We start from the raw sequence: 13,337 nt of genomic DNA, 5'->3' as shown, positions 1-13,337 counted from the left end.
AATGTCAATAAGTGTGAGCACCATTGCTATCTAGCACAGCCTTGATGACTGACACCATAGATCCGGGAACCAGATCTAATTTAGCTGTAAAATGATTTACCCTTTTCAGGAGTCAACTGGGGTATTCCACCCACAAAAAGCTTGATTCTGATATTCCATCCTGAGCTTCATCAATATTTTGAAAGACAGGAAAATATGTAATGTTTTTCTCTCATTAAAAGTCATAACTCAGTTAAAACATTAAGACGTAAGAAATGCTTTCAAAATAAAGATGAGGATCGGAATCCCTTTAATGGGTAAAGGATGCTTATTAGTACCTGTAAAGGTGTCAGGGTCGGGATGTGGCGGCAAGGCAAGGTGGACCCAACTGCAGGGAAGCAAAGAAAGCAACAACACAATGCTGCTCAAAAAAGGCTTAATGCCCGGTACTGGGAAACTGGGGATCCAAAAATACAGAGATACAAAGTTCCAGTTTGTCCATCTATAATTTTCTTTTGCTTATCCAAGGTCGGGTCGCAGGGGCAGCAGCCTAAGTAGGGAAACTACTTTGACTTTGTCCGGCTCCTCACGGCAGCTCCCGAGGCGATTCCAGACCAGTTGAGAGACATAACCTCTCCAAGGTGTCCTGGGTCTTTTCTGAGCCCCACTACCGGTCAGATGCGCCCTGAACACCTCCCCAAGGAGGCATTCATCTGGCTCCTCTCAATTCGAAGGAGCAGCGGTTCTCGTCCGAGTTTCTCATGGGTGACATTGCTTCTCACCTTATCTCTAAGGGAGAGCCCAGCCAGCCTTATCTTTCCTTACTGGAAACGAGTCTGACTTATTGCTGGCAATGTTAACCAAGCTCTATCACCAGTCATACAGGGAGCAAATCGCCTGAATTAGGTGGTCTGGTACCCCATACTCCTGGAGTACTCCCCGCAGGATTCCTCGAGGAACACAGTCAAATGCCTTCTCCAAGTCTACAAAAGATATGTGGACTGGTTGGGCAAACTGCTATACAGTCTCAAAGACCCTGCCGAGAGTGTAAAGTTGGTCCACAGTTCCTTTTCTGTAATAAGGCCTCTTTCACTCTCTCTGCCAAACATACTCTGGTGAAGATGACCATACTCCCTATGTGCCATCAGCTTGCTGCCGTTGGAGTCGTAGAAGCCTCACAGCGAACTGGTAAAGCTATTTGGGGAGATGCTGCAGGCATGCTGATGGCAAGGAGGCTGACGGCGTTGTGGACGACAGCAATCATGCCGGTGGCATATGCTGGGTCCATTTTTGGTCGGCTCGTACTCTCACGGTTGGAATGTGAAGGCAAGGCATGGTGGACCCAAGTGCATGGATGCAAAGAAGGCAACAGCTGAATGCTGCTCAGAAAAGGTTTAATGACAGGTACTGGGCAACTGAGGATCCAAAAATACAAAGACGTTCCAGTTTGTGAAGTCTAAAATATGCAATAAACAAACATAGGGCAGATAGCAGACTCACCACAAATGACATAAGCCGAGCTGAGAAAGACAAGACCGAAAACTGGGAACTAAAAACTACACAAACGATATTGGATTATATCGGCCTACATCTAAGATCTCTGATATTGGAACTCCGATACAAGCAGTCCATTCTAGACTCCACGGCAGCACTTCTGTTCAGCATGCAGAGCCCACGCGATCACAACAGCATTTGCTAGCGTGTTTGGCAAAGGGCAGGAGTGAGTCGTGTGTCTGTGTTTTTTGTTAAAGTCCACAAAAAGACATTGCCGCTGAGTGCTACACTTCTGATGTACAATTTTCCCGTTGTGGCACAGAACAGGGGAAATTTAATACGACCAATCTCATCGCGCATTTGAAGAAGGATTTTCACAACACCACAGCTTCTTGAAACATCCACCACTGTTTTAAATATTTGCAAAGCGTGAGAAACTTCTGCAGGACGGCAAAAGGTCATTGACTGTAGGAGAAAAGAGCCAGCCCCTGTTGGTGATAATGTTGGGTTTAAATGCTTCATTGAGCACATCAAGCATCGCTACAGTATGCCTATGATTGATAAAACTATCCACCAGATGCATCAAGAAGTAAATGGGTCGGTTTTTCTCATATCTGCTGTTGCTGACTATTATTCTCTGTTTGAGTAATATCACTTGATCAATCTTTTTCTAACATCCCAGGCTATTAAACAAGTCGTACAAGTATATACAGTATGATCTGTACTAATATCGGATCGATATCGGCCGATATTCAAGCCTGCAATATCAGAATCTGATCGGAAGTGAAAAAGTTGTATTGGGATACCCCTACTAATTACACAATAAGACACACCTGGGCTATACACAAGAGGGAGGAAACACAGAGGTCAGGGCAAGGACAAAGAATCCAATCACGACACAAACAAAGTCACACAAAACACAGACAGCACCAACTACAGCACAAACAGAACGTGACAATAGACATACAGTACAAAGCAAAGAAATATACCAACAATTAAATATATTACAGATAATGATATAGAAATTAGCTCAGGTTAATAGGTCACACAGGTTAATATATCTTGTAACACTCTGCACTAATAGTACAATATTCCAATTATTGCAATAAATGTCATGTAAAGGGTTAAATAAAGCAGTGTTTTGATGAGTTAAGGTAAACAACTAACTCAGCTTCCAGCTTTGCCTCAAAATAAATGTAAACATAGTCCTATTAGGTATCAGACAATGACCACAGCCTTGCTTGACATGTTCATGCAACGTATGCCTTCGGACATGACATACAGTATGTAGCAACAACTAATAGAAGCTGTATCGTCATGCATGCATTAGAGCGCTCATTAAAGTAAATGGCAGTAGACATCTTGGTTGTCACGCTGGTTTTTCTGTGTCTCACCATGGATATTTCTGCACATATCATGCAGGAAACACTGCATGATATAGATGTTGATGATGGTTATTCTTGTCAATAAATCACATTTACAACAGCATCTATTGAAATTATTTATTCTCTTACTGTATATAAACCATACAAGCATGGTAACCATCACAAGGCCCCATTTTTAAGCATATATGAGAAATCTCAATATCAGATTCACTGTTACATCTTTAATAATCAAAGTATAAGCGATGATCTCTATTTGTGTCATATGCTATTGTAGGGGTGTCCAAACTTTTTCCGTCGAGGGCCATATCTTGAAAACCCATGTAGACATGCTAAGTTTTATATATATATATATATATATATATATATATATACATATATATATATATATATATATATATATATATACACACATACTGTATATGAACAAAAACTGCATTTCAGCTTTGTGATATAGGTGAAATTCTACTGAAATGACTTTTTACGAGTTTATTCTAATAAAACTGTGACTTTTTTACCTTAATATTTTGAATTGATTCTAGTAAAATTACAGCTGTTTATTCTTTGTTAAAATTCAGCCTTTTTCTATTACTATTTTTACTTCATTCTCATAAAATGTCTGCTGTTGCTTTTTTAAAATGGAATTTTCCAAATATTTGAACCTTCTTTTTGTAAATTTTCTTCCCTTGATATCATGTCTTTATTCCCATAATATTGTAACTGTTTCCTGAACAGAATTTTCAAAAAAATTATAACTTCATTGTTTCTCATATTACATCCTTTTCAAATTTATAGTACTAAAATTACATTATTTTATCCTCAAAATATTGTGAAATTTTGACTTTTTTTTCTTCATATTTTGACTTCATTCATGTAAAATTACCACTGATTTTTCCCACATTTGCTGTTTTTTTTTTTGTTTTTTTTCTTGTTAAATTATATTTTTATAATGTGTTGCGGGCCGCTCTTTGGACACCCCTGTGCTATTGTGTCATTTTTGTTAAATACAAGAAAATGAATAAATCTATGCACTAAACAGTTCAGTGTGTAGCTAATAGAGAGCATTCAGATTCACAGTGTTCTTACATAAGCTAAATTTGATATTAGTCATACTTTTTAGTCTACTTCTTCTGAAGGTGGACTTCCTTGTCTTGGTCTGTCACTGTTCTAACCTAATTGAAACTAAAGTGTGAGTTTCCACAGGCAAGAACGTTTGTAGCATGTCAAAAAATGTCAACGATGGAAGGTGACATGTCACAGGTAGGTCAAAGGTCACAATTCAAGTGTTCAAGTCTCAGTTCTCAGAGGAGTCAGTCTCCTCGGTGGAGCCATCACTCTCCACCTCCATCTTCCTCCTGTGGTGGATGCTTCTCCTGGGCGATGCCTTCCTCTGCACCTCTTTCAGCATCCCCACCGCACTGCCACTACTGTTGCTGCTGGGACTGACTGAGATCTGAGCAATGCTGGTGAGATGTTTGGCGCAGGTTGGGGAAAGAGGCAATGGCAGAGAAGGGAGAACAGGCAAAAAAGACGTGAGAAAGGCACCTGAAAGGCATGTTAAATTAAACACAGTGGGGGAAATCTGTTTCATTCCCTGCTGATTTTGTAATATTCCCCTTACGAAAAAAAACATGAACTGTAGTGTCCATCTTTTTGTGAGACAGAGACAGAATATTAACAAAAAACCCAGAACAGAACATTAAAAGTTATGATGTAAATGAATTTGTTCTGTTGGGAGGGATTTTGGTCAGTTTCTAGGCTGTTGCAGTCCCCGCCACAGCTTTTCAGTATGAATAATATCCGGAGATTCACTGGTCCACTCTGGGATCTTAATGTGCTTCTTGAGCCAGTCTTTTGTTGTTTTGGGTCATCGTCACGCTGGAAGACTCATCCACAACCAGTCTTTAGTGTTCTGATCAGGCCCTCAATGCCATGAAGTCTTCCTGTACGCTTACCACAGAAACAACTCCAAAGCAATTTGTGTGTCCCATGCGCACATGCGGGGTCAGAATTTGTGTTTGTTGGTAGATCAAATACCTATTTTGCTCCATCAAAAATAAATTTATGTATAATCATTATTTAACGTTTTTTTGTGTGTGAATATTCTGTCTCTCTGTTAAAATAAATCCACCATAAATTCTGGACTGTTCATCAATCAGCAGGGGATCAAAACGATTTTTTCCACTGTATGTATTTCTTACAGTTTGTCCAGTTCTTGGTCCATCTCTGGGTCGTTCAGTACCTCCGTCTTACTCGGTAATGCTCCTACAACCAACATGCAAAGACAGACGATTTAGGATTGTCATTACCCACCTATCTGATTTCAGTGTGAAATGACTACATGTAGGTTACATATGATTTAATCCATGGAATGATATACGGGTGTGGTCACAAGTGTATAACTCATCAAGGACACGAATGTCACAATTCATTTTTGGACTTAAATTTGAACAGTTTTTTTTTTCCAGTTGGAAGGATTCTACAATGTACAGCTTCAAAGATTTTTAAAGACACGAATTGGGGCGCACAACCTAGTCTTCGGTCTTAGAATAGAGCCACTGCTCCTTCACATCAAGAGGAGCTCGGGCATCTAGCCCGGATGCCTCCTGGACACCACCCTGGTGAGGTGTTCCGGGCATGCCCAGCCGGGAGGAGGCCCCGAGGTAGACCTAGGACACGCTGGAGGGATAATGTCTCACAGCTGGCCTGGGAACGCCTTGGTGTCCCCCCGGTGGAACTGGAGGAGGTGGCCGTGGACTGGGAAGTCTGGACTTCTCTACTGAGACTGCTACCCCCGTGACCCGGATAAGCGGAAGAAAATGGATGGTTGGATCAAGTGTATTTACATACATTCTTGCATATATTTTAATAAGTGGTGCTGAAGGTTGCAGAATGCCTTTTCAACTGACAAGGCCAAGCCCTATGAACTCATTAGTGATTAGTGAGTGCCTGAGTGCAGATGTTAGTTTCTCTTAGGCAGCATAAAAGAATTGGTTTGACAGCACTCATTGGATCCACTGATACTAAGAACAATGGGAAAGACCAATGAACTAACCAAATATTAAGGAGGGCGTATATACAGTATATACTGTAACAGAGCTTAAATGAATAATTTTGTCACTGTGTACATTTGATAAAATCCTAAATCAATTCAAACCCGTACACCCAATTCTCCTTTTTAAACATCATTGAAGATATAGGTTGTATAATGATCCCACCATAAAAAATGAACATTTAAAATGAATCATTAACAGTGACAACAGTGACAAACAGTATGTTAATCATTTAACATTTTAAACATTTTGTTTACATGCTTCAAACTGATCTGTAATGTCACCCTTACCAATGCTCTGGTTTATGATCTCATGTTTAGCCAGGCTCCCCAGCAAGCTGTACCACGACACCCTGCCAGTTTCTTCTAGTGCTTCTTTTATACACGACCTGGGAGGATGACTACATGCACACACAAACAGGTTTTTTGCGTTCAGTTTTGTGGGCAAGTGTCTCCACGGATGATCAACTGGGTTTGAGTCCAGGTACTAGCGAGGTCACAGAACATCACTCAGTTTCCAAGCTTGTGTGCTTGGGGTCAATGTTTTGTTGGAAGTTGAAACATCAGCTCAGTCTGAGTTTGTGAGTACTTGTAATAAATGCACGGCCGTACCTGTTTCATCACACCAGATAATGTTTCTCACAGTCTGGAAGTCATTGAGATGTTTCTTTTGCAAACCCCATGGAGACTTTATAATCGTATGCACTGCAGAGACGCTCCCATCGCCCAAAAGCCTAAAATTGCCTTAAAGTGCTTGTTCCTCTGCAACTTTAATACTCATCTTGCTAGATGATTTCTGGGGCGCCTTCGTTCTTGGTCACCTCTCAAATTCAAGCATCTTTTGATATATTTGTTCCGTTTGATTGGCTGGCTGGCATTAAGTGTTGTAAAAGTGTTTTGTAGCATTGCCATAATCCAGTCATCGCTCTTTAGTCAGCACTTTTGATCTTATGACATATTCGTAGTTTATGCTCTGCTATAACTTGCCATCTGTGAGGGCTTATGTAAAGAGCTTTAATCACACAGAGCTATACTCCAGTCAGGGAGTCCAAACATCTGAAAGATGATCAACAAAAATGCATGGTAGCAAATGGTCTGAATACTTTTGTTTAAGGGATATACTACTGTATTTGTTTTTCTTTTTTCACAAAGAAAGATTACTCTAGCTTTGTCAGTTTTGGGGTATTAGGCCTTGACCAACAATCAATTGAGGATTTCAGCACAAGTCTGCAACATTATTAGCCAGAGGTGTCCCTATCCGAAGTATCTGATCACATCTGCCTACATCTAAAATCTGTGATATTGACACCCAGATACAAGTAGTCGATTCAAGACTACGCCCTAGCACGTCTATCCAGAGCACCCACGTGATCACAACAACAGCGTGTGTTAATGTGTTAAACAAGGACTAGGAGTGATGTCGGCCGTGTCTATTTTTTGTTAAAAGTCCGATGTCACAGAACCGGAGGGGTTTAATACAACCATCATCGCCCACTTGAAGCAGCGTTACACAGGAAACTCCCACGGGACAACAAGAAGTCGTTAGCTACTTGTATAACAGAAAAGATGACCAACCCCTGTCGGTGGTGAGTAATAACTGGTTTAAATGCTTAATTGAGCACCTGGAACTTCCCTATATTATGCCAAGCTGCCACTACATTGTGGATGAAGCTATACCCCACATGCTTAAGGAAGTACACGGGTCCGTTTTTCTCATAGCCACAGTTGCTGATTATTGTTCTCTGTTTGAGTACTATCACTTGATCTTGCATTTTCTAACATTCCACACTACAAAATAAGTGATGAAAGCACAGTATGTATGATTTGTGCTGATACGATATTGGTATCGGACAATATTCAAGGCTGTAATATCGGTATTGGATCGTAAGTCAATAAGTTGTATCAGGACAACCCTATTATTAACGGGATACTTGCCTAGAACCAGCACACTTTGAAGAGGTGGCCACTTTAGGTGTCAGTTGAGCACGATACAGCTCCTTTAGTGTGAGTGCACCGTAAAATGAGTCTTACCTGTGTTTGAAGCGATCAAAGAGGGCATCGATGCACCCGGCCAGAGTGGAAGCCTCCATCTCAAAATCCCTTTTTTCCTCCTTGTTATTCTCCTCTGTGACCAAGCAAGGATGCTGCTCCACAGAAGTGGATGTGGGAACAATGACAGTGTTTGGACTCTTTCCAGATAACAGGTCCTGGTAGATTAGCAGCACACTCTCAAGGAATTCTACAAACACAATTGGGAGTAAAGCAATTAGAAGCAGAGTAGAGTAGAAGAAAACTAGAAATGTGTAAAAATTAGTTGGCAGATTTTATTATGCGTATTAGTTAATATTGGGTTTGTCCGATAATATCGTCCCAATATTGACATAAAAATGTAATATCGGTATTTGGATTTTTCCCTATAATGAAAGCGGATAATAAACATAATCTGTATATAGGCCTATGAGCTCCCGTATTTGCCGGTGCGCAAAAGATGACCACATCAAACCGCCTGTAAACAAACATGGGTGGCTACGAGGTAGCAAGCTAGCTCACTCCTTCCACCCATCCATTTTCTATGTCGCCTATCCGTGTCAGATTTACAATAAGTGTTGGACCACCTCGAGTCATACAAGTGCTTTTCAAGTTAAGTCCAACTTTAAGCCTTTCAAGCTCAAGAATCTGAGCTTCAGGACAAGATAAAAGATATGCAGGTTATAAATTCACTTTAATATCTATCTGCAGATGAAATTTTATTCAAATCTGATGGTGCCAAATATGTTTATTTTGGCCCGGAATTACTGTGAACATGCAATTTGTAGTGTGGTGTGGAAACAAATACAGCGTACTGCTGCACAATGGCGGCGCTACGTGGTGGCTACCCCTGGTCACTCTAGACATTTCAGGTATCAACATATTGCCACCCCTATGTGAGTAATGGTCTCACCTTGCCCACCCCAATGAAACATTTCTGGCTCTGCCACTGCTGCTGCACTAGGTGTGCTAGGCCTACATGAAAATTATGACACTTGATTTTCATCCCTGGACTTTTTGATGATCAAAAAAATGTAAACGCGTACTGGGTAGACATTTAAAAACAAATGTCACAGCCTAAGCCTAATTGCAAGTATTTCTCAGATGTTTTACGATGTTGTACAATGTTGCTTACAGCCACGCTGAGAAGCTAATTGCCGATGCTGTATCCATTCGCCTCACAACAGATATGTTTCAATTTCATGACAGGAGATATGTGATGTTACACATATCTGTATTGGCTGATATCGGTATTGGAAATTGAGAGCTTGGACAATATCAGCATATCGGTTATCAGCAAAAAAGTCAATATCGGACATCCCCAGTTAATATAGTTCAAAACAATTTTCTACAAGTAGAGTATATTAGCAAGTTGAAAAATAATAGCTCAGTATTGCCTTTAAAGAACACCAAAAATGAAAGATATTAACAGATAGATGGCTTGTGGAAAAGCAAACATACAATATGCGTTTGTTGACACAAAAAAAATGCATGCATGTAAATAATAACCTCACCTACCAAATCAAAGACAATAGAAATGCACTGACATTTTCATGTCAGATTATGTACAGTACTTTATTAAAGCAGATGTGATTACACAAAGGGCCTTGCCCTGTTAAACCCAGACAACATGAAACAGTACCTTGGTAGTAAAACTGCAGCTGGAAGGCGTAAAGGAAGTCTGAGAAAGACATCAAGCACTCTACACTCTCATCCGTCAAAACAATTCTATTGGGAGGAAAAAAAAAAAAAGAGTAGTTTAAAAAGCTATACAGCCAACCAGCTAAATGTATGTATTAACATTTACACTGTATGTATATTGAGTCAAGGCTACAGTAGTTAGTTATAGTTACATACTCCAAATATTATTCAAATTGATTTCATTAAAAGAGATTGTGGCAACATGATGCAGGTGTGATTACCATTTGACCTCATGGTTTAGTCACGTGAAAAAACTGTAACACCTCATGAGACATACCGTGTCCCAATTTTTTTTGTTTTAGCTATGACATGCTTCCATTGACGCGTGTGTACTGTTACATATCAGTTAACACAAAGATGGTGGGGGAGTACAAACATCTCAAAGATGGTGAAAAATGTGTGAAAGCAAAAGGTATTTTCATTTGGCATGTGATATCTGTGTTTATGTCCATTTTTCTGTGTTGAATGAATTAAACAAACTTGCCGGGTAGTTACTAGTTTATCAATGCATTTGACTATACTACGCGAGTTGCAGTTTTCAACTAATTTTCACACATCATTTTTATATATTTATAGTATGCTGAATATATTGCTCATGCCAACATTATATATGAAGCTGACATTCCCAGTGTTTGCATTCAAAGCGATGTTCAGTCGTTCATCCGTTTTCTGTACTGTTGTCCTCTTTAGGGTCACAGGTGAGCTTGAGCCTATGTCAGCTGACTTTGGGCGAGAGATGGGGTATACCTAGAACTGGTGGCCAATCAATCACAGGGCACATACAGACAAACAACCATTCAACCCTATGGACAATGTAGAGTATTCAATTAACCTAACCCAGTGGCTCTCAGTCATATTCTGTCATGCCCCACCTTGGGGACAGCGCCTCCCACGCCCCTCCCGACAATTCACCGCGTCCCCCACCAGGCGGGCCCACCCCACTACTTGAGAAGCATTGACCCAACCAAAGATGAAATGCGGGGTGGAAGCAGGAGAACCCGGAGAAAAGAACATGCCAACTCCACACAGAGATGCTCCAACGGAGATCCGAACCCTCAGTCTCCTGACTGTGACATGCTAACCACTTGGCCACCATGCGGTATCAATGCAATGTTAAGCAATACAAAATAATGACAAATAATCTGAGGGAAAGATGATGACTCACCTGGCAGCACTCTTTACTATTTCCACTGGGAAGTCTGGACATAGTAACTGAAGTAGGGAGCTATATTCTAATACAGACAGCATATCTGTAAACAACAAAGTCATTTTAAAAGAAAACACACAAAGAGTACAGATCAACTAAGCTGCGGCAATTTGCAAGAGGGCTGCTATGTACAGAAGCATCTTTTGACATGCATTTGTTCAAATTTTTGTTTTCATTGTTCAAATTTATGTTTTCAAAGTGTTTATTGGAGCCATTAAGACAGAAAAACAGCCGGATGATGTGTCACGCCTTTTCATATCATTATAATCCCATAAATGTCACAAAAATGTAACGACAAAAGTATCTTTATTTATTCTAACTTATTTATTTTCTATTTATTCTTAATAATTTTTTGTATTTTATTACTCCCATTATTACATTCACATCTTTATTTTCTATAGTCTTATTTCTTCCTTTTCCTTACAATTGTACAACCGACATACTGTCATTTTTTTAACTCCCATTTGCTTACTTATTTTTTATTTCTTCAACACCATCCTTTATTTCCTTTATCACTATAGCCACCATTTATTTATGAATTGTGTTTATGTCAAAATGTTTACTCCTGTATCTACTTGCTTATTAATTTATCCTTAATATCTGTACTTATTTGAACTTATTTCATTTTATATTTATCATCAATTCAATGTACTCGTATGATGTTTTTATTTTATGTTTATGTCAACATCTTCATTTCTTCGTACAAGATATGTGCTTTTTTAAAACTCATATTAGCTTATTAGTGTTTTAATTTTTAACCCCTGTTCTTTTCTTTCTTCCATCACTGCAAAAGCCATTCATTGCTACACATTGCCTATTCCGTTCTCTTTAATTAGAAAATGGTGACACTTAAACACAAGAAGGGAGCAAACTTTAAATGACAAGATGTAAGCAAGCTAAATATTGTAAGGGCCAACATGTAAGCATTGTCAGTAATAGATATGGAGAAGGGGTAGGCTTAAATAAGCTCTGCTACTTCCTGCTCCTTTTCAAACATGCTGAATTGTGAAAAAGTAACAACCTGATGTTCCTTAACAGAAGTAGTCAAGCATGTCTGAAGCAAATAAACCATACCATACCATACATTAAAAAAAAATCTGAATGAGTTGAACCACAGTTTTAAGATCGACACTGCACACCTAAACAAAAACATTTGCAACCCACAACCTAAAGAACAGTGCAACTGTTAAACTGCCACCATTTTCAGGGCCATGGAGAGGACGGGTAAAATGTTTCCTCCTCAGCCTTCGTGTGTCTCACCTCCACTCTTGCCAATCTGTCTGTAGCATCTCCAGAAGACTCTGATGAATGAGGCTCTATTATGAGGAGTGGCCCTGATGTAGTTAAACTCCCTAAAGAGGATGTGGTTACTATTCTTCACGCTGCTGAAACTGCAGATACACACACAGCAGCATTAGACAAGTATAACTTTGGAACACACTACACAAAATATATCTGATTTTGCATACATATGCACCACACATGCTACATATCCAAATGATAAGCGAGCATTAGTTATACAACAATTTAACAATATTATGTTAACTACTTTGTATCATTCTTGGGAAATAACACAACTAGGCAGGACATTAAACGACACTGGCTGTGAATGGGAATTTAATGTGACATACTATTCAGCGAAGTAGCGTATCACACCAAAATTAGTGTATTCTTCTTTATGTTCCAGCAGCTGGGCCAAAGCATCACTCAGGTAAAACAGCACATTACTCTCCGCTGTGAATGAAACAATAAGCTATTTCAGTCAAATGTTGTTTGTCAAAGACCTGCAGGGGTAAAAACACAACCAACCGAGGTATTCGTCAACCGTTACAGCTGGGTTAAAGCGGTTCATTTCTGGCGTCATATAGGGGCATAACCTCTCGAAATGAATACAGTAATAAAAGCAATATCAAGCTATCGACACACAGAAAATATTCGTTGTGATTTGCTAGCTATAACATTTCGCCCTATCCTGATATGGCGTTTTCTACGACAAACCGGATGTTGTGAGTCACATATTTCATTATCGTTCAGCAACATAACCGAAAAAATGTTCCTGTCTCTTCACGGTGACGTCATTACAAAAGGTTTATTTCTGTTATCGGATAATTATCCCAAATAATAAATCTGTAATATGATAATAACCTGGTGGCAGAAAAACAAATATGATGTAAAATGGCAACAAAATAAACCACTGTCCTGCCCTGACTCCAAAACACCCAGAGATTATTTCACTCTAGGGCGGGGTTTAATTTTAAAATTCGACCAATCAGTGCGAATGTCATGACGACGATTTCAACGCTAGCATCAACAATATGAGTAATTATAATTATAGCGAGAAGTGAGGTGTATGTAAAAGAGGTTGGTTGACGCCGTAAAAAAATCACGTTGTTTACTATAAATATAAGTATGTCAAAATAAATCCCTCTCTCAGACCCTCCCTCTTTTTCCGCCCTCCGCGACAATTCAAATTCATGAAACAAGTCAGACATCC

The 13,337-nt window shown here is 39.5% G+C and overlaps 1 protein-coding gene across 1 annotated transcript; it reads right to left on the bottom strand.

Moving 5' to 3' along the window:
• Positions 1-2,963: 2,963 nt before the first annotated feature.
• cstpp1 (centriolar satellite-associated tubulin polyglutamylase complex regulator 1) lies at positions 2,964-12,904 on the bottom strand. The gene is made up of 9 exons (XM_054777829.1): positions 12,653-12,904; positions 12,475-12,577; positions 12,104-12,234; positions 10,802-10,886; positions 9,578-9,663; positions 7,939-8,146; positions 6,199-6,308; positions 5,057-5,120; positions 2,964-4,318 (listed from the first exon to the last, which is right to left on the bottom strand). The coding sequence occupies exons 1-9, from the start codon at positions 12,705-12,707 to the stop codon at positions 4,150-4,152; spliced, it is 1,011 nt and encodes a 336-aa protein (XP_054633804.1). The 5' UTR covers positions 12,708-12,904; the 3' UTR covers positions 2,964-4,149.
• Positions 12,905-13,337: the final 433 nt, after the last annotated feature.

This window comes from Dunckerocampus dactyliophorus, chromosome 5 (genome assembly GCF_027744805.1).
Source record: "Dunckerocampus dactyliophorus isolate RoL2022-P2 chromosome 5, RoL_Ddac_1.1, whole genome shotgun sequence".
Lineage (NCBI taxonomy): Eukaryota > Metazoa > Chordata > Actinopteri > Syngnathiformes > Syngnathidae > Dunckerocampus > Dunckerocampus dactyliophorus.
This window is presented reverse-complemented; position numbering and strand designations above follow the sequence as displayed.